Below are 21,772 nucleotides of genomic sequence, written 5' to 3'. Positions count from 1 at the left end.
CGCACCGGGCCCCGCTGCGCCGCCCGTCCCGTCGGGGCCCGGCCGTGCGCGCCAGGGCTCGATCTCTCGGTCGGCGGCTGCTCTGGCCTGGGCCCCGGCCGCCCGCGCGGGGCTCGGCTAGCGCTGCCTTTCCGGCCTCCACGTGGGTCTGTCGCCATGGCGGCCCCGGAGCAGCCAGCCGGGAGCGCGGCCCCCGCCGCTGCCGCCGCAGGTGGGCCGGGCCGGGCTGGGCCGCGCCGGTGGGGTCGGGTCGGCGGGCCCGCGCCTCCCTGGCCGCCGGGCCCCGGGCGCTAGGCCGGCACCGGGGCTCGGTGTAGCCCTGAGAGGCCTTTTGGGCCGGTACCGGCGAGCCGGGCCGCTACCGGCGTTGGCCTGACCTGGGGGGCGGGTCTGTCTGGGGGCCCTGGTGCCGGTACTGGAGAACCGGGCCGGGGGCAGGAGTTGGTTTGACCAAGAGGCTTGTTCGGTGCTGGGAAGCCAGGCCGGTACCGGGGAACCAGGCCAGTACCGGGGAACCGGACCAGTACCGGGAGTTGGTCCCCTCTTGGGGCCAGAGGCCTGCTGAGGGCCCCGGTGCTGGGGAAGCAGGCCGGTACTGGGGGCCGGAGCAGCGCTGTAGAGGGCCGAGCCGGGGCCGTGCCAGCGGAGCAGCTGGCGCCCTTCCCCATACCGGGCCGGGGGTGGCAAGGAGCGCTGCGCCGGCACCCTCTTCCCGGCGCGGCGGGGCCGTGACTCACCGGAGCCCACGGGCCCGGCGGCCCCGTGACTGGGAATAGCAGGCTGCTCTTTGAGGCTCCTGGCTGTGCCTGCCCGCGCGCTGCCCCGCGCCCCTTCCCCAGCGGGCGACGTGGGCCACCGCCACACCGGGTATTTTGGGCGCTGCCTCGGCTTGGCCAGGCGCCCGGCCGTGGGTGGCCCGGCTGGTGCCGGGGGAGCAGCCCCCGGCGGGGCCCAGCTGGCCCTTTCGCGGCTCCCTCCCGCCGTGGGCCGTGCGGAGGGTTTGGCGGCTCGTGCGCGCGCTGGTGCCGCTCGGGCTGACGCTTCGCGGGCTGGAAATAGTGAATAATCGCGCTGCTGTCACTCCCCCGCCGCACGGTGACTCCGCCGAGCGAGGGGGTGGATCCTGCTGGCGCTGCGCTGGTGGGGGCCGAGGGCCGCGCTTGGGGTGCAGGGGCCTTCCCAGCACGGGGACGGGCCCCGCTTTCCCACTGCCGCAGCCCCGCGGCATGGGGACGCTGAGGTGCTGCCGCGGGGGGCTCGTGCCGGAGCAGGTGCCAGGTCCGACTGCGGCTTGCTGCCCCCTGCGCGGGGCCGGTTGCCCTGGGCTCCGCAGGGACGGGCTCCCGCCAGCCTCGGGACGCTCGCGGTCGAGCGTCATGGCAGGTTGTGCTTGACTTGTGCTCGGCACGTGGGCACCGGCCACGGGGAGCCACACTGAGGTTTCTACAAAGTTACAGCAGTGATTTCTTGGCACAAACAGCGCTTTGCCCCACAAACCAAGCCCCAAAGCTGGCCTGCGGCTGCCCTGCTGTCCCAAATGCCGGTGGCAGGGAGCAGAAGCCCTGTCCCCTTCTCCTGCCATGTTGTCCCCTGCCCTTGGGTACTGCTGGGGCTGCCCCATGTCCCCCTGCAGCCAGGGACACCCGGTGGGCCGTGGGGCAGGGGCTGGGCTGCCCCCTCGTTCCTCTCTGTGAGACGCCGCGGTTTTCCCGCAGCCCGGGGCCCCGCGCGGCGGGTGGCGAAGCAGGTCCCCGAGGAGATCCTCCACAACCAGGAGCTCCAGGAAGCCGTCAAGGTCCTGCCCAGCAACTACAACTTCGAGATCCCCAAGACCGTGTGGAGGGTTCGGCAGGCTCAGGCCAGGAAGGGTGAGTGCCGGGAGCGGTGCTCCCCAGGGGCGAAGCGGGGTCGTGCCGGGGGTCGAGGGGCTTCGGAGCTGAGCTGAGCTCCCTGGCTGCCGTCGGGGAGCCGCTCGGGCCGCGCGCGGCGCTGGGGCACGGTCAGGCGCAGGGCTGGTGCGTTCGGAGCCGCTCCCGGGGGAAGAAGCCGATGATGCCAAGCTGTCAGTCAGGCCCGGGTGGCTGCTGCGCGCTGGTGTTTAGGATCTGTCTCGGGGAGCTCGCCTTCCTCTTGAGATGAGTTAATATATCTGTATCTCAGGACTATAATTGCATCGGACAGGACAGGTTGAGTTGCACGGACCTGTCAGCCTGCGGAGATGTGTCTGGGATGCCGGCCAGCTCTCCGCTGCTGCTGCTCTCGCCTCTTCCCGTGCTTTCTGCCGCGCTGCCGGAGCGGGGCTGCGCGCGGGGGGAAGCCCACGGTGCCTGGCGTGGGGCTCGCGGGGGCCGCAGGCCCTCACCTGCCTCCGTTTGGGGGAGAGGGATCAGCCAAGCTATGTCACGCTCCGTCCCCGCGTGCCGTCGGTGTCCCCAGGCCTCGCCGTGCCGCGGGCAAGGCTGAGGCGCTGCAGCTCTCCGGGTCGCGCGGCGCTGGGGGCTCCGGGCAGAGCCAGCCTCGAGGCACTGCGTCCGCCCGGCACCGTCTCCGCCGGCCGCCGCCGAGCCTTTGGCAGGTGCCACGGGGGGAGCACCGGGGGTGCTGCCGTGACCGGGTCTCTCGACACGTGTCGCAGGCAGGTCGCTGGCTCCGGCCGCCCCTGTTAGCACCGGCAGGGAGGCTGGGCCAGTTGGGCCGGGACACGGAGGCCGCGGGGCTGCTGGATCCAAGCTGGCATCGCCTCGACACGGCACAAGGGGCCGGGCTGTCCGGGGGATACACGGAGAAGCCGTCCAGCCCGCGCGGCTCCGGCTTTCCTTACCATGTTTTGCTGCTTGGCACCTCCTAATTAAATGTAAATATGCAGTTGGGATTTAGGCTTTAGAGCTGGGAGCGGAGCCCATCAGCCAGTCAGCCATGCTGGGATTTAAAATCTGCATGTGCAGAGCCCAGCCAGCGGCTCGTTGCTGGGGAACGCGGCCTCCCGCGTCGCGCCTGCCGGCTGGAGCGAGGGGAGCCAGGGGCTCGCTGCCAGCCCTGCCCTGCCCTGCCCGGCGCGGGATTCGGGGCGGCCCCCCCAGCCGCTGCCCGCGGAAAGCCCCCCAGCTGCCTCGTGTGCCCCAGCCACCCCCGCCGCCTCTCCAGGGAAGGCAGATCTGTTTGCAGATCGGCTCGCTGGCGGGCAGCCCGGGGACAAGGAGCAGGGTGGATGGGTCTCTCCACAGGGCCCGGAGGGCTCTGACGCCCTCGAGGGAGCCGGGCCGTGCTTCCCGCGGCCCTCGCCCCTGGGCACAGCACCCGCGGCAGCATTAGGGCGTCTTCCCCAATTTCTGCTGTCTCCAGCGCATCTCAGTAGCGCTCCTGGGGCTGTTCTCTCCGCAAGCCGGCGGCAGGAGCACAAACGCAGCCCCGAGCGGCCCCGCATGGCCCCGGGGCTGACGATGCCTGGGGATGGCAGGTCCCCCGAGCTGCTGCCTGGTCCTGCCAGGCCGAGCCGGGGCTGACAAGCCGTGCTTAGCCTTCAAAGTGCTGTGCGGGTGAGATTAGCCCAATTTGGACCGGCTCTTTAAATAGCCTCGTGTTTGCCACAGGGGCTGGCTTGGCAGCATGGGGATTTCAGCTGGAGAGGGATTTGGAGAGGGACTTTCGGGTAAATGTCGCTGGTGCTGGGATGTGTTGGTAGGATCTGGAGGTGAAACGACAGCAGGATCAATAGGGCCGGCTGCTGGAGCGAAAGGCTGTGCTTTCCCCTGGGCACAGCGAGTGCTGGGTCACCGCTCGCCCGTCTCGCTGCCTCCAGCCCACCCACCGCCCCGGTGCTGGGGTCACCGGACACGGAAAAACCCGCGGGTGCCCTGGGGCGGGCGCGTGGGGCCTGGCGCTGCGGGCTGGGGCGGTGCTGAGGCAAAGGGATTGTTCGGAATCGTTTGGAGAGAACAAAATGGGAAACATCGCTCTGCTGTGAATAAATTCCTGCTACGCGCAAAGCTGTGTGCGTCGCTGGCCACCCGCTCAAAACGGGTGGAGAAGCAGCGCGGGGAGGTGCAGAGAAGGGCAACAAGGAATGATCAAAGGGTTGGAACAGCTTCTGTACAATGAGAGATTAAATAGATTTAGATCCTTTAGCTGGAAAAGAGGCGAATGAAGGGGGATATGATAGAGGGATATAGAATTATGAATGATGCAGAGAGGTTGAATAGGCGATGATTATTCACTCTTTCTTGTAGCAGGAGAACCAGGGGCACACGTTTACATTATTAGGAGCAGGTTTAAAATAAACAGAAGAAAGTACCTTTTCCTGTGCAACACATAATTAAAATCTGGAACTCATTACTGCGGGAAGCAGTGGAGACCAGAAGTGTCAATGGGTTCAAAAAGGGATTAGACGTGTTCACACAGGATGGGCTCAAACACGCAGAATAGGCCCAGCCCAAGGCTGGACCGCACGTTCGCAGGCTGCCTGGGCCCCTGAGGTTCGCGCTGTGCTGCCTCTTTCTCCCATCCTTTTGGCTAGTCCCTGCCTGCGGCTGTTTTGCGAGGGATGAGTTGGTTGGGTTGTTCTCGTGGCTGCTGTTCGTGGCGTGGTGCCTCCCGGTGCGCGGCGGGGGCTGGTGCCGAGGCGCCGGCATCGCAGCGGAAGCATCCCGCCCGGCCCGTCCTAACTGCAGGGCTGTTTCTCTTCCCAGTGGCCCTGCAGATGCCCGAAGGCCTCCTCATGTTCGCGTGCACCATCGCGGACATCATCGAGCGGTAAGAGAGAGGCCGGCTGCCTCGCCGCGCGTCTGGGCATCTCTCCGCGGGCTGAGGGGGGGATCGGGGCCGTTGCTGGCTGCTGGGCTCCTCGGCCACAGGGGACGGGAGCGCCGGCGCGGGACGGCCTGGGCGCCTGGGCGAGATGGTTTGGCCCCGGGCTGTGCTTGGGAAGGAGCAGCCTGGGCTCATGGCCCGCTCTGCTCGGGCGGGTGCTTCCCAGGGCAGCCCAGAGGGACGGGACGGGGCGGCTGTCCTGGAGGCCATCGGATGCTCAAAGGTGCCTCGCTGCCTGTCACGGCCTCCCAAACGTGGCTGCTGGGGAGCACTGGTCCTCGCGGCTCGTGCCCGTGGCGAGCTGATGCCGGCGGCGGTGCGCGTGGGGCCCCGGCGTGGGCTCCGATCTGGGCAGCAGCGACCTGGCCATGGGGACGCGGGGACAGATGGGGAGGGCGAGGACACGGCCCCGCTGTGCTCCCCGGGACTGGGGAAGCGCCGACAGCTCCTGCCAGCCCTGACATCACCCGCGCTGGGTTCACGCGGCCCTGGCGTGCGCGGCCAGCCCTGCTGCCTGCCTGCAGAGCCTCAGGGCGACGGTGACTTCTGCAGCGTGAGCGTGGCCTGGCGTGTGAGGGCCTGCGGGGGTTTGGTGGCCCCAGCTCGGCCGCCCTCGCGGGGGACCGTGGCCGGAGCACGGCCAGGCACGCCAACCTGGCTCTCGCCGCTCATCACCGCTCCCCTCGGCGCTTTGTCTGGAGCTGCCGACAAGCTTGGCGTGTCCGGGCCCTCGCCTGGGTAATGGAGCCGGAGAGCAGCCGTGTTAACAACCGCCTGACGCGAGCTCGGGGCCTGTGCGCTCGCCGCCGGAGCTCGGCTGCGAGGGGGGGCTGGCAGCGGGGCCGCCACGGAGCTCCCCTGCCCTCCTCCAGCCGCCTGCGCCGGCGGGGCCTGCTCGTGGCTGTGCTGCTCTGCGCGGGGGTCCTCGGGGCAGCCCTTCTCCCCCAGCTGGGGAGGCCTGAGGCCATGGTGATGGCTCACCTTGCGGCGCAGGGGCCCTGCTGGCGCTCGGATCCGCGAAGGAGGTGACCGCAAGCGTCTCTTGCCAGGGCCCCCCACCCCAGCTGCCCCATCCTTGCGGCTCCTTCCCTGCTTTTCCCTGCTGCCTGGCAGGAGCGGGGGGTGAGCGCGAGGCGGGGAGGCAGCTCGAGGCGCGGGAGAGGAGCGCTCGGCTTTGCGGCGGCAGCGCATGCAGGCACCTTGCAGAAATTGGCCATAATCTCTTTACCGCCGCGCACGCCTCGCTCCGCGCCTGTAATCTGCCTCCCCGCTGCGGCTGCCCCCTCCCCGGCCCCTCTGTTTTCGCGCAGTGAATTAGTGCTAATAGCACCGTCTACCTCGCCTGTGATCAGGGTCGCGGCACTCATTAGTGCACTGTCTTCCCGGCGCGAGCAGGCTCGGCTTCCCCGCCGCTGCTAGCCGAGCGGCCGTGCCAGGGGGGACGGTGCCCGCAGGGCCGGGGGCTCTGTCCCCCCTCCCGCGGCTCTGCCTTCGTCTCCCGGGGGGCCGCGCAGGGGCTGCGTCCCTCCCGCGGGGTGGGCCGGGCTCGGGAGCGGGGGGAAGGTGGGAGCTGGCGGGGGGACGAACGTGGGGCGCAGGCGGCTCCGCGTGGGCCTGTCCCTTTAAGTGAAGCTGCCTCTTCTCCGGCTTTGGCACGGAGCCGCTTTCATGTCTCCGACTTCAAAGGCAGCGGATTAAGGGGCTCTTTTATCTGAATGAAACCTTAAGCCCCACTTCCCATCATCCGCAGCGCCGCCGGGGCCCTGGGATCCCCAGTGGCCTCGTCTCCCCGCAAGGGGCACCCACGGGACCGGCGGTGCCGACGGGAGACGGGTGCCAGTGGGAGATGCTGCCGGTCCTGCCATGGCAGAGAAAGTGCCCGGACAAGAGCGGTGCCGTCGCGGGGATGCAGCAGCACCGGCCAGTTATCGCTTAGCTGGGGTGGCTTCGAGGCCGCGGTGCCGGGGAGGATCGGGAGGGTCATATCCTTCCCTCGCTGGCTGCCAGAGCCCTGCGCAGGACCGGGAGGGTGGGCACAGGATGGGGCCGGAGAGGCTGCTGCCTGCAGCGAGCCCGGCCCTGTGCCCGCTTCCTCCGGCCGTGCTGGGGACAGATTAAATTGCCGGCGGTGAGGTGTGAACTGGCAGGTGGCCGTTCCTGGCCTCGTTAGCGCCTGCCTCGTCCTGCTATTAATATTCATAGCCGGCGTTAATGCGAAATCGCGGCTCGGTGCTGCTCCCCATGGCCCTTCTCACCTGGGTGCCGGAGCCGGAGGAGCCGCACGGCTCCGACGTGATGGGAATCGCTGCAGCTGCACGTTCCCGGCGCCGGCTGCTCTGGCGAGGCTGGGGACAGGGACAGGGGCTCCGAGTGTCGTCCTCCCTGGGGTGCCACGTGCCGGAGGAGGGGTCGATGGTGCCAGCACGGGTCCCCAGTGCGGGGCTGTGCCCTGGCTCTGCCCCTGGTCTCTTCCCCTCCCTGCCAGTGCACAGGGGACCTGTGTCACCCAGGGCTGCCCTCGGACCCTCCCGCCAGCCCATCCTGGGAGCATCCTGCCCCGCTCCATGCTGGCAGGACCTGGTGCTCCGGGGTCGCTGCAAGCATCCGCGCACTCCGGTCGATCGCTGCGGAGCTGGGGCCAGCTGTGCCCCTCGGGGTGCTGCCATCCTCGCCCGGCCAGGGCTCGCCGTCCTCGCGGCTGCCGGGGCCCTGGGGGCCGCCGGCGGATGAAGATGTAGCCGAAGTGTCACGGCAGCTGCTGCTGAACCGCTGAGCAGGTCCTTAGCGTGGAGCCTTTGAAATTTAAAGCACACTTACAGCATTGACCGGTGTGCGAGGCCTAGTTAATTAGTGTTAATAGGTTTGTCGTTATCTACTTCCTAAAGAAACTGTGCTCTCCGGAGCAGCTGGCTCTGGCGGAGCGCTGCAGCCGGGTGCGAGGCCGAGCCCGGCGCGGGGGGTGCTCCGTGGGGCCCCGGGGCCGCCGCGTGCGCTGCCGCCCGCGTGGAAGCCGTGCCAGCTGAGCTGGCAGGGCCGCGGGCTGGCGCACCCGCATCACGATGCTACCGCGGAGACTTCCAACTTGGCTCCGCTCGCCGCGGCTGATGTAATTCGGCTGAGGGTAACTCGTGCTGGAGGGCGGCAGGAGGGGGAGCGCGAGCGGGGCGGTGGGGAGAGGCGCGTGGGGAGAGCCCGGACCGCGGCCCTCGGGGAGGGGGGGACCACGCTCCAGCCCCGGCAGCCGCCGTGCCAGGGGTGCCATGGGCGCCGAGGGCCGGGAGCGCGTCCCCTGCTCTCCCCCCGCTGCAGGCTGGAGCAGACGGATCAGCTGGGCTCTCAGCTGGGCTTTTGATTCCCTGTTAATAAAGTCGGCTGTCAGGCTGCGCAGCTGCTAATCCCTCTGTCTCCCCTCCCCACGACGGCGTGAGCGCGGGAGTCCCCGCGGCGGTGCCAGGCGTGGGGCTGGCGGCCCCGCTCGGCCCCTCCGCCTGCCCCTCCGTCCCTGCTGCCCCAGGGCACCCGCCTCGGCGCGGGAGCGGGAGCGGGCTGGGTCCAGCTCGAAGCGGCGGAGGAGCCGAGTCGCCTCCGGCCGAGCAGGGAGGAGTTAAACGGCGCGTGCAGAGCCCGGGCGTTCGGGGCCATGTCCCGGCTGGGGCGCGCGGAGCAGCTGGCAGCCCTGGCAGAGCTTGAAAGGCCCCGTCGCACCAGGCAGCCGAGATAGCGGGAGCAGAGCAGCTTCCAAGGCCTGGCTCCTGCCCGCCGGTCCCTCGACGCCCGGCTGCCGAAGCGGCCGCCCGGTGCCCGCCAGCCCGTCCCCTCCGGGGCTGGGGGGGCACCGGGGCCGGGCTGCTGGGCCCGGCGGCTCGCAGACAGCGCTCAGAGCTGTTGAAGTTGTCCCGGGGTGCCGAAGCGGTGCAGGAGCCGGCCTCGGCCCCACGGCCGCCTCGCCATGCCCGATCCCCAGCGCCCCTTTCCCTTCTCCCCGTGTCCTTTAAGCAAAGCCCGGAGCTGTTCATGGCGCGGTGCAGCGTGCTGCGTAGGGGAATTTAATCACCGTCATTAACCGCACAACAGCATCATTAGGGAGAATGAAGTTCTCACTTCACTGGAGATGTTTAAGACCTCAGCCCGGGCGGCGGTGGCCTGGGGAGGGCCAGGCGTGGGGGAAGGCGCGTGGGGCCGGCAGGACTGGCGTCTCCCAGCGCCGGGACGTGCCAGCGCTGTCCTGCTGCGGGCTGGAAGGTGCGGTGGCAGCCACTGCACGTCCTCGCCGGCTGACCCCGCTCCTCGTGTCCCTGCGGAGCCTGGCTGGGGACAGCCGTGCTCGGGGTGGGCGCCGGGGCCCTGCGCCTCTCGTGGGCCTGACCCACTTGCCGATGCTCCGCGGGGCCCCGTGCCGCGCGCGGGCGGTGATTGCCCAGCTGCAGCGGTGCTCTTCCCGAGCCGTTTGCAGCAAAATTGCAAACTCATTATTTTAATTATGTGCAGCCTTCCTGTGCTAATGAAGTTGGGAGCCTGGTAATGTGGCTTGGTGACTGCCTTCTGCACTAATTAAATGCGCTGCTCTCCGCTGGGGTCGTGCTCGGCCTGATGCCCTGGGACGGCAGAGTGCGGCGGGGACCCTCCTCCCCGCGTGTGCCGTGGCAGGAACTGACACGGGGCTGGGATCAGCCCCCAGGAGCTGCAAGGGAAGAAGCCGGAGACGTGCGGGGTGCCCGGGGGTCTCTCGGAGGGGGTGCATGGCTCGCGGAGCCGGTGCAGGCTCGTGTTCCCCAGCGGGATGTGGCATGGGGGGTTGCAGGCTGACCCACACGCTGAGGTCTAGGCATTTCCCGGCAGGGAGGTGGCACCACGCCGAGACGTGACCGTGCATGAGGCGTGATGCCCGGGGGAGGCAGGTGACCGCAAAGCAAGGAGCAAACCTGTCCCCGTGCCCGGCAGGACGTGCTCGCCGGTGGCACCGCAGCGTCTTGACGCTGGCTCCGTCCTCCACCAGCCCTGTGGCTCGGATGGCGCCGGCAGCTCTCGGCCCGGCCCCTCCGGTCCCCTCGCGGGCAGGGGCTGATGGAGCGTGGCAGGGAGCCGGGAGAGACGGATGTGCCGGGACCGAGAAGTCACCTCCGCCGGGGAGAGCGGCGCGCTGCTTTATGGGGTGAGGGCCGCCGCGGTATCACTCACCCGCCGCCGCGGTGTCAGGGGGCTCCGCGCTCCCGCCGGCAGCAAACACTCGCATTTATTTGTCAGGGGGCCGGGATAAATCAGGGCCGCTCCAGCCCGGCGCCTTCGCTCGGCAGCCGGCCGCGAAGCCAGCGGGAGGGGATGGCGGGGACTGGCCGCTCCGAGCTCCCTGCCGCTGCCCTGGCCCTGGCGTGTCGGAGCTGCCCCTCAAACCAGCCTGGGAAACGCAGGAGCCAGAAAGGTTTGGCTGATAAAACTCAAGCAGGCGTGGAGCCAAGTGCTGGCTGCTGCAGGCTGGGGGCTCAGAGCCCCCCAGACTCGTCCCCGGGTTGCTCTGCCCTCCGTCCTGCGCCGGCCGGCTGGGTGGTCTGGGGTGCCCCAGCAGGCAGGATCAGGGGTGGGACCCGCTCGCATCCCTGCCTCCGGGATGGGACCGGTCCGCTCGGTGTGCATCCCGCCAGTGCTGAGCGTGGCACTTTATAAATGGGATTTCGGGAGCCATCTGTTTAAAGGAGGAGATAATGAATTAGGGGAAGATGAGAAAAATGCTAAGGCCGGGCTGTTTTTTAGAATGAGCCAGGGTTTGCGGGACGTAAAAGATGAATAACCTCCCCCTGCGTTTAATATTCATGAGCTCCCAGCTGTAGCGAGCGGCTCGGCGCTGGGTGGGGACAGCCGTGCCACCGCGTCCTCCCCGCCGGCACCAGGCAGCGCAGCTGCTGGGACCTTGGGCCGGCGCGCGGGGATGCGGAGCGCCATGAGGATGCTCCCGGCTCCCGCGGCTGCATCCCGAGCCGGGCCGGCGGGAGAGCGGCTCCTGGCCCGTGTCAGAGGCAGGTAGATGCTAATTGCTGTTTCCTTCCCCTGTAGTTTGATGAAAGGCTCCGCGGCGACACCAAACTGATTAAAACATCAAGGGGAGGCCCCCGCGCTCGCCTTTGATTCGTCTCGGGAGATTATTCCTGCTCTGCTCGACCTTCCCGCCCGGCCGGTGTGGCTGACCCCGGCACGTGCCGGCCCGGCGCCGCTGCTCCCCTCTGACCCCGCCAGATTACGCGGGGCCTTTCCTGCCCAGCCGAACCGGCCGGAGCAGCTCGTCCTCACCCAGCCCGCGGGGCTGCCCTGCTCCCCGGGGCTCCTCCGACGGGCTCCTTCGCCGCCGCAGCACGGCCGCCTGGCCGCGGCGGGCAGGGACCGCGGGGCACCTCCGGCAGCCCACTGCCCCCTCCCGCGGCTGTTGCTATTTCACTTTCTTGCTTTTCACCCCCAGGGACTTTCTCTGGGGTTTGGGCCAATTTGCATACATTTTAATCTATAAAAAATTAAGCGGCGCTGGCTGCCGCTCTGAGTCAGACCTCCCCGTCCTGAATCTTAAGGAGCTGAATAATTTTCCAGTTTTGCTGAGATGTGTGGAGTCTGATTCACGTTCATCTCGTCACCTCTCATTAGAGGAGGGGGCTGGGGGCCCGGCAACTCCGTGAGGTGCAGAAGAGCCTTCTCGAAGCTTCGCAGCAGCCCCCAGCCCTGTTGAAGCTGCTGGCAGTGCCCGGCGTGCCGGCGGCACCGGCAGCACCGGCAGCGTCTCCCTGCCTGCACCATGCGGGGAGCGAGGCCGCCCTGCGGGGCTGGGAGGCTCCGGGCCGTCCCCGGCAGTGCCGAAGCGCCCGTGCGGGGCTGCCGGAGGGAGCCGGAGGCGCCCGGCCCGGCCCAGCTGCCGTCCCGCGGGCGGGTTTGCCCCTTCGCGGGGCCGATCGCACCGAGCCGCTCCGCTGTCCCCCTCCCCGGCGCTGACGGCTGGGCCGGAGCTGTTAATATTCAGCACGCTCCGCGATTTCTCCACCTTCTGCCATCTGGCCAGCTCTGCCCACCATTTCTATTCTTGCCGCCGACGTAACGCCGCCCGCCTGGCTCGCGGGGAGGAGCGCGCGGGACCCTGGCTCACTGCCAGCCCCCGGTGCCGGCGGTGCTCACGCTGCGCGCCCCGCGTCCGCTGGCAGCCGCTCCGGACCCGGCGCGGCCCGGCAAAGACCCGGCCGGCATCGCTGCGCTCCCTCCCCCTGCAAGGAGCCCAACAGCCCAGAGGCAGCGGTGATGGACGTGCTGTGGTCCAGCGCGGCGGGATCCAGCCAGACACCGGGAGGGGGGCACGCGCCCCACCAGCGCTCGGCCCAACCTCCGTGTAAATAAGGACTTAGCGGCAGGTTCGAGCAGCCCCTCCGGGTGCGGGGCTTTGTCGCTACAATACCTGCTTCCGTAATTAAAACGGCACGGCGGCTCCCCGGGAACGCGGCCAAGCTAATAATCCCCTGAAACGGTGCAATAAAATACCCGCCAAGGTGGCGCCTCTAAATCAGGCGGGAGCCCCGGCCTTATCTCCCCGCGCCGGTGCCGCCGCGCACCCCTCCGCTGCCAGCCCGCCGGCACGGGGCCGGGAGCCGGTGGGAGCGGGGTGAAGCGGCCGCGCCGCTCGGGCTGCCGGGGGCCGGAGCGGGCAAGGGGGCCGGTGCCAGCGTTCGCTCGGCGCTTCTCCTCTCCAAGCACCCCCTCGGCACCGGCTGCTCCTCCCGGCGCCCCGGCTGGCGCAGCCGGCTCTGCTCCGGGAGCCGCGGCGGGCGTGCATGCGGCTCCGGTGCCCAGGGCCGGCCACTGAGGCTGAAGGTGCCACGGCTCCCTCTGCCTCCTCTCCCTCCTGGTGCATCAGGAAGCCGGCAGCATATTATTTGATGAGCGGATAATCCGCTGAATTGCAAACAGCTTTACCCAATTGAAGAGGCGGATTACCTCTCTCCAGTTTAATCATGTTGACATCTCCGAGAGTAGCCGGTGCTCACCCGTGCCCGTGGAGGGGCCCTGCGGCACGGCGGGCATGGGGGCCCCTCTGCGGTGCGGCGCGGCGGCTCAGCGCCCTGCCTCACTGCCCTGCCTCCCCGCAGGTTCACCGGAGCGGAGGCCGTGGTGATGGGCGACGTGACCTACGGCGCCTGCTGCGTGGACGACTTCACGGCCGAGGCCCTGGGCGCCGACTTCCTCGTGCACTACGGCCACAGCTGCCTGAGTAGGTGACGCCCGGTGCTTCCCGGGCCGGTGGCACGTCGCCGCAGCGCTCGGCGGCCGGTCGGGTCGCAGAGGCTCTGACCTCCAGCGAACCACCCGGTTCCCTGCGCGCGGGCAGCGTTTGGGGCGGCAGGGCGCGCGGAGCAGCTCCCTTCCTGCCGGGCTGGTGACGGGGCTTCGTCCCGCTCCACCACGGGCCAGGACGGTGCCCGGACCCCAGCCCGGTGCACCGAGAGCAGCCTAACGGGGCGAGAGCTGAGCGCGGGATGGCAGCCCGCTGCTCCCCAGGGAGCAGCCGGGAGGGAACGGTGCTGCTCTCACCGTCGCTCCTGGAGCTCAGGATGCCGGGAGCAACCGCGGAGGGGAGCAGCGGCCGCGGGGGCTCTCACAGGGCCCAGCCAGGCCCCTTGCCCCGTGCCGAGGGGGTCGGTGGCCGTCCCCCGGGCTGGCCCGGGGTCGGGGAACGTGCTTTGCCGGTGCGATGGCGCGTTTGAAGGCGAAGCGAGGAGGAGGCTGCGCGCTCCCTAGGCGGAACGGTACTCTGGATTCGGTCGCCATGGCAACCGCGCTGCTGTCCCAGATGCTGCTAACTTTGAAGTCCACACAGGATGGAATCAGCCCAAAAATAACAATAAGACACTCCGGGTTTTAAGGTGGATCGGCAGAATTGCGGCGCCGGGTGGGCACGGCGCTCCCCGGGCTCTGCCTGCCGCTCTGCCGGCACCCCACGTCCTGCCCTCGGGGCGCCAGCCCTCAGCCCGCCCCGCAGGTCCCAGCGGGGACAGAGAAGTCCTTGGGCATTTGCAGCGCTCTTTAAATGGGTTTTAAGGATTGCATCATGCTCCATATAAAATACTGAGTTACTGAGAGCTGTGTCCCGAAAGCCGTGCCAGCGTGAGCATCCGCGGTGATAAACATCCGCACTAGGTGCTTTGTTACGGAAGTGAGGGTTACAGGCACCGCTGCAACAGGGCACATAAAAACTCCTGCTCCCTAGCCTGCTCCCAGATTAATTAACAGCAAGAAGGGAAGGAAGGGGGCCCCCAGCCAGCGATGCTTGGGAGCGGGCGCCGTGCAAGCCAGCCGCCGCCGGCCGCTCTCGGGGGACGGGAATCGCATCTGCCGGAGCTGCCGTGCCGCAGGGAAAGGCAGGCGCTGCCGGGCTGCACGTCCTCCCGTCCAGCCGCGTGGCAGCAAGTGAGCAGGGACCGGCCCCGCTGGCACGTGCCCTGCTGCCACGGGGCTCCTGCCCCGCAAAGGGCAGAGGCGCTTCGCCTCTCCTTCCCGGCCCGCTCTGCCTCGCGGGAGGGAGTAATTTGCACTTAATTGTGATCAGGTGAAGAGCACCAAAGTGGGAAGTGAACGTGGAGCTGCGGATCGATGCGGACTCTGTGTACTTTAATTATTCACTTAATCGTGGTGACACAGGCTTCTTAGCACTGGGGGTAATTAGATTTGTGTTCATTGATTCCCTGGGCTGCCATTCTCCAGCGAGCGATGACCAGGTGCTCCCCGCCGCGTCCCCTCCCCGGTGCCCCGGGTGCCAGCGTGGGCGCAGGGTGCCGCCGGGGCAGGGTGGCACGGCCTCTCCTTACGCCCGTCTCTCCCGCTCGCCAGTTCCCATCGACGCCACACGAGGGATGAAGATGCTCTACGTGTTCGTGGACATAAAGATCGACACGTCCCACTTCCTCGAGACCCTGCGCTTCAACTTCCCCGCCGGCGCCTCGCTGGCCCTCGTCAGCACCATCCAGTTCGTGTCGGCGCTGCAGGTGAGGCGGGAGCCCCGGCCGGACCCTGCCGCGGGGGCTGCCGGACCAAGAGCTGCGTTCGGGCGCATCCCGCCTGCTCGGCCTTGCGCAGCCGTGCCCCGACCCCGGTGCTCTCCGCAGGCGGCCTCGCAGGAGCTGCGCTCCCAGTACAAGGTGTGCGTGCCCCAGTGCAAGCCCCTCTCGCCCGGCGAGATCCTGGGCTGCACGTCTCCCCGGCTCGCGCAGGACACGGACGCTATCGTGTGAGTACCCGGGGCCGGAGGCGGCTCTGCCCCCCTTCAGCATCCGCCCCGGCCCCCCGCGCTGCTCCCTCTCCCCTCCCTCGCTCCGGCTCGCGGCAGCTCTCCGAGGCTGCCGGGGGGCCGGCGGGGATCTCCGCCCCGGGACACTGCGGGTGCCGAGGGGGCAGCAGTGGGGTGGGACGGGCTCCCCGCGCTGCTCCGAGTGGCTTGTGCTTGGAGCACGGAGGAAATAATTGAGTCGTATATCAGAATAGATAATAGATGGAAGGGCGGGCGGATAATTGGAAAAGACAAATGGCCGGGGCCCAACATCGCAGCAACATTAATTTTATTTAAGGACAGCAAATTAGAGGGAGCACTTCGCTTCCTATCACCTAATTATTTTAGGTAATGGAAATGCTTAATGTACTGTGAATACAGTGCGCTGCAGAATAAATAAATACAAGGACCCCACCCGTGGGGGGAGCCCCAGTGGGCGCAGGGTGGTCCTTCCCGCCGGAGGGAGCCGGAGCCGGAGCCGTTTCCTGGCACGGCTCCGTGGGGCTGCCGGCGAGCGGAGCGTCGGAGCGCCCACCGGCAAGAGGCCAGGTCCGAGGGGTCTCCGGCTTTGTGCGGAGCCTCGCTTGGCCTCGACCACGGAGAGCAGGGAAAGGAGCGTTTCCTTCCGCCGAGGTGGCCAGGAGCGGGGAACGCCAGGCTGGCCTGACATGGATGCGGGGGCCTCCTCCCCGGCCTCGGCGTCTCCGCGCTGGCGGCGCGCTGGGGGCTGGCTGCGGCTTCCTACCTGCCGCCCAGGCAGTGCAGGCGGCCGCGGTACCTGCAGCCTCCCGGCGCTCCTCCTTCCGTTGTTATTTTCTTATTTAGCCCGTCTCTGGGGCTAACTTTTGCAGACAAATTAGCTTTGATCTTCCAAAATGTCATTCTCCAATTAAGGGCAAAATCTAGTCAAGTTTTACGTCTGAATTCATTTTCCGAGCCCTCACTCCATTAGGGCAGCTGAATGAAAGGCTTTGAAATGTAATTGCTGACTTGAAATCCGATTAGAAATGGAAGCAGCAAGGTCTAGAGCCAGCCGTGGCGATGGAGCAGCTCCCGGGCGCTGCACCGTGCCGTGCCGAGGCGGGCGCCCGCGTTAGCCCCCAGAGCGGCCGTCTGCCCGTGCCGCGGGACGTGCCGGGCTCGGGCGCCGCGCGGCTGCTCCACGCCGTGCTCTCCCGCAGCACCGCCTCTCCTCCCGGCAGGTACCTGGGCGACGGGCGCTTCCACCTGGAGTCCGTCATGATCGCCAACCCGGGCATCCCTGCCTACAGGTACGGGGCCGCCGCTTCCCCCGCCCGCCCGCGCCTTCTCCGTCCCCCAAAAGCCCCGGGGAGCCGCGGGGACGCCGGGAGCCACGGCCGCAGCGCCGTGCCGGCTCCTCGAGGGCCGCGCGCTCGGGCAGCCGCGCTCAGGCGGAGGGGCAGGCTGGTGGAGAGGTGCCAAGGGGCGCCGCGCGCGATGAGATGAACACCAGCCATTTACTCCGGCTGAATATAAACATTTTGACAAGTACCTGTGAAAGCTCTTTGAGGTGCAGCCATTAAACTCCCGGCTGCTGCAGGCAGAGGCCATAAAGCGTGATGATGAGGCTGCTGAAAGCAGATGAAATATCAAGAGCGAAAGGCTGGGCCCATTTGGCGAAATCTGAATTTCTTAGTAGGTCGTTTGTTACTAACGGGAGACGCGCGTCAGGTTTATGGCGCTGGGGAAGCTGCCGAAACCCGAGTGGGATTTGATTAAAATTCCCCTCGTCAAACAAAGCAACAAATCAAAGATTTCTTCATAATTGATGAGCCGGGGGGGGGGGAGCTGAGCGCGGAGCAGAGCGAGCAGCCTGGGATGCACTGGGTGTCCGGGGATGCGATGGGAACGCGACCCCGGCACCCGTGTCTCCCGGCAGGTCCCCAAGCTATACTGAGCCTGCTGGACCCCTGCATCCCCAGGCAGGGATGCTCCCGGAGCCAGTTAGTGCTAACGAAGGAGAGCAGCGAGGCAGGGCAGGGTCTGGAGCCCCGGCAGCCGCGGTCCTGCCGGCTGGACGAGCTGGGCTCCGCCGGGGGCTGGCGGGGCGGCGCGGGGGCAGCGGGCGCGCTGGGGGACGGGGTCGGCTGAGCCCGGCTCTCCTTCGCAGGTACGATCCCTACAGCAAGGTCTTCTCGCAGGAGCACTACGCCCACGAGCGCATGCGCCGCGCTCGGCAGGAGGCCATCCGTGCCGCGGCCAGCGCCCGCCGCTGGGGACTCGTCCTGGGGACACTGGGGCGCCAGGGCTCCCCCCGCATCCTGCAGGTACCGGCGCCTCTCGCGTGCCCCGGGGGCTCAGCCGCCGCGCAGGGTGCTAGCAGGGTGGTGCAGGCCTCGCGGGTCCCAGGTGGGGGGGACGGGCCAGCCTTTGCCCCGGGGGGATTGAGGGCACCTTCGCCGCGCTGGCCCTGCTGAGGACGGGCAGGGCTTTCTGGGGGGCCGCGGGCGGCGTTTGGGGCATCACGGGAGCATCACGGGCTTGCGGGGCGACACCAGGGATGCTCAGCAGAGGGGCAGCGAGTCCCCGGCGATGGCTCCTGCTCTGTGGAGCCGAGGGTGGCCCAGCACAGGGCAATTAATGATGGCTTCGAAGGGCGAGGAAGGACCAGGCAGCTCCTAGGCCGGTCAGTCGCTTCCTTCCTGCAGCCATTCGCCTCCGCGAGCCGGCTGCAGGCAAACGTCCCAGAGAAGGGAGCCGCTAACGAGAACAGATTGTTGTCATTGAGCGGTAATTACTTCATTAGGCTGAGGCGCGCTGGGGGAGCTGTGGCTGTGGCATGGGGTGGCCAGCCGGGGGCCTGGCTCCATTGCTGGACCCCTCCTGCCCCACGGCTGCGGAGCTGCAACAGCCCCAGGGGCTCGGCGGTTGAGGTCTGGGGGCGCAGGGATGCCAACGCGCTGCTGGCAGGGCTTGGGGCTCTTCCGCTTTCCTCGCTGCCTCTGGGGCTGGAAAACGCCAGGTCGGGGGCATCGGCTCACCACCAGAGCCTGCCTGGGTGCCCCTCACTGCCCCTCGGTGCCTCGCCTCCCCCAGCACCTGGAGTCGCGTCTCCGCGCCCTGGGACGGCCCTTCGTGCGGGTGCTGCTCTCCGAGATCTTCCCCAGCAAGCTGCAGCTCTTCCCTGACGTGGACGCGTGAGTGTCACCGCCCCGCGCTCGCCCGCACCGGCGTCTCTGGGGTGCCTGCGGCCCCTGCAGCGTCCGGACCTCCGGCATCTGGTTCCCATTTCCCTATGGAAGCCCCGAGGCAGCTGCCATGGCCTCCTGCCTCGCTGCACGGCCTTCGGGGAGTTGGGAACGGGCTGAATTTAGATCCCCGTCTCTGATTTACTGTCATGGAGGGTTTCTCTGTGTGCCCCCCTGCTGCGCGGTGTCTCTTGGCTCCTGGCCCTCGTGCCGCCAGGGTCCCCTCGGGACTGTGCCGCTGGGTGCTGGGAGCAGACCACAGCCACTCCTCTGCAGCGTCGTCCTCACTCCGCGTCCTGGCTGCACACGTCAAAGCAGCATCCCTGAGGTTGTCCAGACGCCGTCTGTGTTGCATCTGTCCTGCGTCACCTGGACGGACCCTGGCACGGCTGGAGCCGCGCTCCCGGGGGCGACCGCGGGGTCCCAACGGCCCGTCCGTGGCTGATGGTCGGGCGCCTGGGATGCGGCCGTCCCCGGGAGGGCAGTGCCTCGCCACCGTGCGTGTTTATTCCCAGCCTCTGAAACACTCGCGGCAGCCTGGGCCGGTTCGTGCGCTGCTCTCGCTCCGCTGGACGTGGCTAAGCATGATGGAGAGAGGAGCAGATTGCTCGTGACGGGGACGCGGCCGGGACCGGGCGGCAGTGAGGACGCAGGGGTGAGCGTCGTGCTGCGCTTCCCTTCCAGGTGGGTGCAGGTCGCCTGTCCCCGGCTCTCCATCGACTGGGGAGAAGCCTTCAGCAAGCCGCTGCTGACGCCCTACGAGGTGAGGAGCCGCCGGGGGGGGAACGAGCGGCCGGGCTGTGGGGAGGGCTGTGGCGGTGCGGTGGGCCCCAGGCTGCGGGCAGCCCGCCAGCGGCCCCATCCCCTGGCCCCGCTCCGCAGGCGGCCGTGGCGCTCCGGGACGTCGAGTGGCAGCAGCCGTACCCCATGGATTTCTACGCCAGCCAGTCCCTGGGACCCTGGACCGTCAACCACCCCGGCCGGCCAGCCCAGGTGGGCAGCGCGTCCCGGTGTGGCGGGGCATCGCCGGGGCCTGGCCCGGCCCCGGGGAAGGCGCAGAGCGAGGCGGCGGGTGCCCCTTCGCCCCAGCTGCCGGTGGGGTGCGGGGGCGCGGGCAGCCCGGACCCTTGGCGCGGCGTGGGTGCCCGCTGCCGCATGCCGAAAGCGCCACCCTGTGGCTCCCGCCCCGGCTGGGTGCTAGCGGGCACCGGAACCGGCCGGGGGTGCGGTGGGCGGCATCCCTAGCTGGGGCGCACATCTGGGCGCACATCTGGGCAGAGCACAGCCTGGTGAGCTCGGCGCTGAGCCACCCGCTCGCGAGCCCCCGCCAGGCGCTGCACCCTGGGGAGGGGGATCGCCTGCTTGTGCAGGCCGCTGAGGCCCCTGCGGGCAGCGGCCCCGTCTGGGTGCACATCTGGGCGCACATCTGGGTGCACATCTGGCCGGAGCAGAGCCTGGTGGGCTCCCGCGGGCTGCACGAGCCCCCACTGGGCACTGCGCCCCGGGTTGGGGGGTCACCCGCCCGCGCAGGCCTTTGGGGGCCCCTGCGGGCAGCAGCCCAGGCGGGGCAGGGCTGACGGACGCTTCCCCCCTCTTCCAGGCCGGGCCCGCGGCCCCCCCCGCCGCCGCCGCCGCCGCGGAGCCGCCGCCGTAGCCGCCCGCGGAGGCCCTGGGGCGCAGCGCTGCCGCCCGCCGCCAGGAGGCGCGCGACGCCGGCGGAGCGAGGCGCTCCAGGCCCCGCCCCGCTGGCGGCGCCGCCCAATGAGCGCGTGGCGTTTCGGCGGGAAGGGCGGGCGGCGGCGGAAGCGGTGGGCCCCGGTTTCCGGTAGCGGCGGGCGCCATGTCGGAGGGGCGGCCGCTGCGGCTGCTGGGCCTCCATGGCTACCGGCAGAACGAGCGCCGTTTCCGGGAGCGCACCGGGGCGCTGCGCAAGGCGCTGCGCGGCCGCGTGGAGCTGGTGGCGCTGAGCGCGCCGCACCCCGTGCCCGGCGGCGGCGACAGCGACGACGACCCCCGCGGCTGGTGGTTCTCCGGGCCTGGCACCTTCGAGGCGCAGGAGGAGGCGGCGGCGCCGGCGGGGCTGGAGGAGTCACTGGCGGCCGTGGCGGTGGCACTGGCAGAGCGTGGGCCCTTCGATGGGCTGCTGGGCTTCAGCCAGGGCGCGGCGCTGGCCGCCATGGCGTGCGCACTGCGGGCCCGCGGCGACCCCCGCTTCCCCGTCACCTTCGCTATCCTGGTGGCCGGCTTCGCCAGCCGCGCCCCGGCCCACGGCCACTTCTACCAGCAGCCCATCGCCCTGCCCACGCTGCACGTCGTGGGCGATGCCGATGCCGTCATCCCCCCCCGCCTCAGCCAGGAGCTGGCCCAGTGCTTCGTGGAGCCTGTCATCCTCACGCACCCCGGCGGGCACTTCGTCCCGGCGGCCGCACCGCAGAAAAAGGCCTACCTAGACTTCCTGGACCGCTTCCGCCCCGCACAGGGACAGGCCGAGCTGCCAGGGGCTGGTGCCATTTGATAACAGCGTCTGTAATAAATGGGGCTCCGGTGAGCCACGCACAGCCTGTCATCTGGGTCGAAAGCTCCCTCTACTCCTCTGCCATCCAGGGGACCTTGTGATCGTGCTCTGCTCATTTGCAGTGATAACGCAGCACCAGGCGTAACTCTCTTCCTTTTTATTCCCCCCCCTCTTTTTTTTTCCCAACTTCATTGTCTAGTTAAGTACATGAATATGAGGAGTTTGAGGACAAAAAGGTGACACAGATCTGCTTGTGGTGTGCTGTGGGCTTTTGGAAACTCGTGTAGCTGCTCAGAGGTAGGGCCCCACAACTCAGGGAAGGAAATGGCTGCAGAGCTCACTGCTCTTGCAGCTTTATATCCCAAAGGTCCTTTTTCTTAATATCCGCTGTGAAAACTGTTAAGGCAACCTTGCAGCTGGGCTGGGTTTAGAATTCTTTTTTTTTTTTTTTTTTTTTTTCCCCTCTGGCAGTGCCAGGGCTGCTTTTTGTTTCCTTCTCAGTAATAAAGTCTTTGTGCTGATTCAGCTGACACAAACTGAGATTTCTTCTCTTGTATCTTCCTCTATGTGAAGTGCCTCCATGAACAAGAAGACAGGGGAAAAAACTCAACTCCCACTCCCCTCTGCTTTCGATATTTTCCAGAAGCACGTGGAAATTTTGACTGTTGTTTCTGTAATGGCAGGGGTTCTGCTTGGTAACTACTGCTTCAAGGCTGATCTGGTCTCTCAGGTCTGCAGCCCGGAGGTGTTTTAATGGTATCACATTAAGGGACTTGCTCATGGGGGACTTTCTCTAATGACCCTTTCCCTCAGTGGTGCAATGCAAGGTAGTTGATGAAAGAGAGAAATTTCACAAACCACCATAGGTTCCTTTGCCCCTGCCATGTTGCCAGGTGCAGGTTGTACCCTCGCTGCGCAGCAGGTGAAGCTTGGGGAGCGGCACTGTGCGCCCTTGGG

General features: G+C 68.1%; 2 protein-coding genes across 3 annotated transcripts; both read left to right on the top strand.

Annotated features, from left to right (window-relative positions):
* Positions 1-94: 94 nt before the first annotated feature.
* DPH1 (diphthamide biosynthesis 1) lies at positions 95-20,012 on the top strand. Of its 2 annotated transcripts, XM_064523303.1 has the most exons (12): positions 95-211; positions 1,716-1,868; positions 4,686-4,749; positions 12,918-13,039; positions 14,656-14,810; positions 14,931-15,052; positions 16,294-16,362; positions 17,223-17,379; positions 18,149-18,249; positions 18,985-19,063; positions 19,183-19,293; positions 19,901-20,012. In XM_064523303.1, exons 1-12 carry the CDS (start codon positions 157-159, stop codon positions 19,952-19,954), a joined length of 1,242 nt encoding a protein of 413 aa, XP_064379373.1. In that variant the 5' UTR covers positions 95-156; the 3' UTR covers positions 19,955-20,012. The 2 variants fall into 2 exon arrangements, 1 of the variants encoding a protein (XP_064379373.1); XR_010392278.1 differs by lacking the exon at positions 19,901-20,012 and having other exon boundaries at positions 18,816-19,063; positions 19,183-19,252.
* Positions 20,013-20,136: 124 nt separating this feature from the next.
* On the top strand, positions 20,137-21,355 carry OVCA2 (OVCA2 serine hydrolase domain containing). The gene has a single exon (XM_026105654.2). It carries the CDS (start codon positions 20,141-20,143, stop codon positions 20,813-20,815), a length of 675 nt encoding a protein of 224 aa, XP_025961439.2. The 5' UTR covers positions 20,137-20,140; the 3' UTR covers positions 20,816-21,355.
* The last annotated feature ends 417 nt before the right edge of the window (positions 21,356-21,772 follow it).

The sequence above is a fragment of the Dromaius novaehollandiae genome, chromosome 19 (genome assembly GCF_036370855.1).
Source record: "Dromaius novaehollandiae isolate bDroNov1 chromosome 19, bDroNov1.hap1, whole genome shotgun sequence".
Taxonomy (NCBI): domain Eukaryota; kingdom Metazoa; phylum Chordata; class Aves; order Casuariiformes; family Dromaiidae; genus Dromaius; species Dromaius novaehollandiae.
This window is presented reverse-complemented; position numbering and strand designations above follow the sequence as displayed.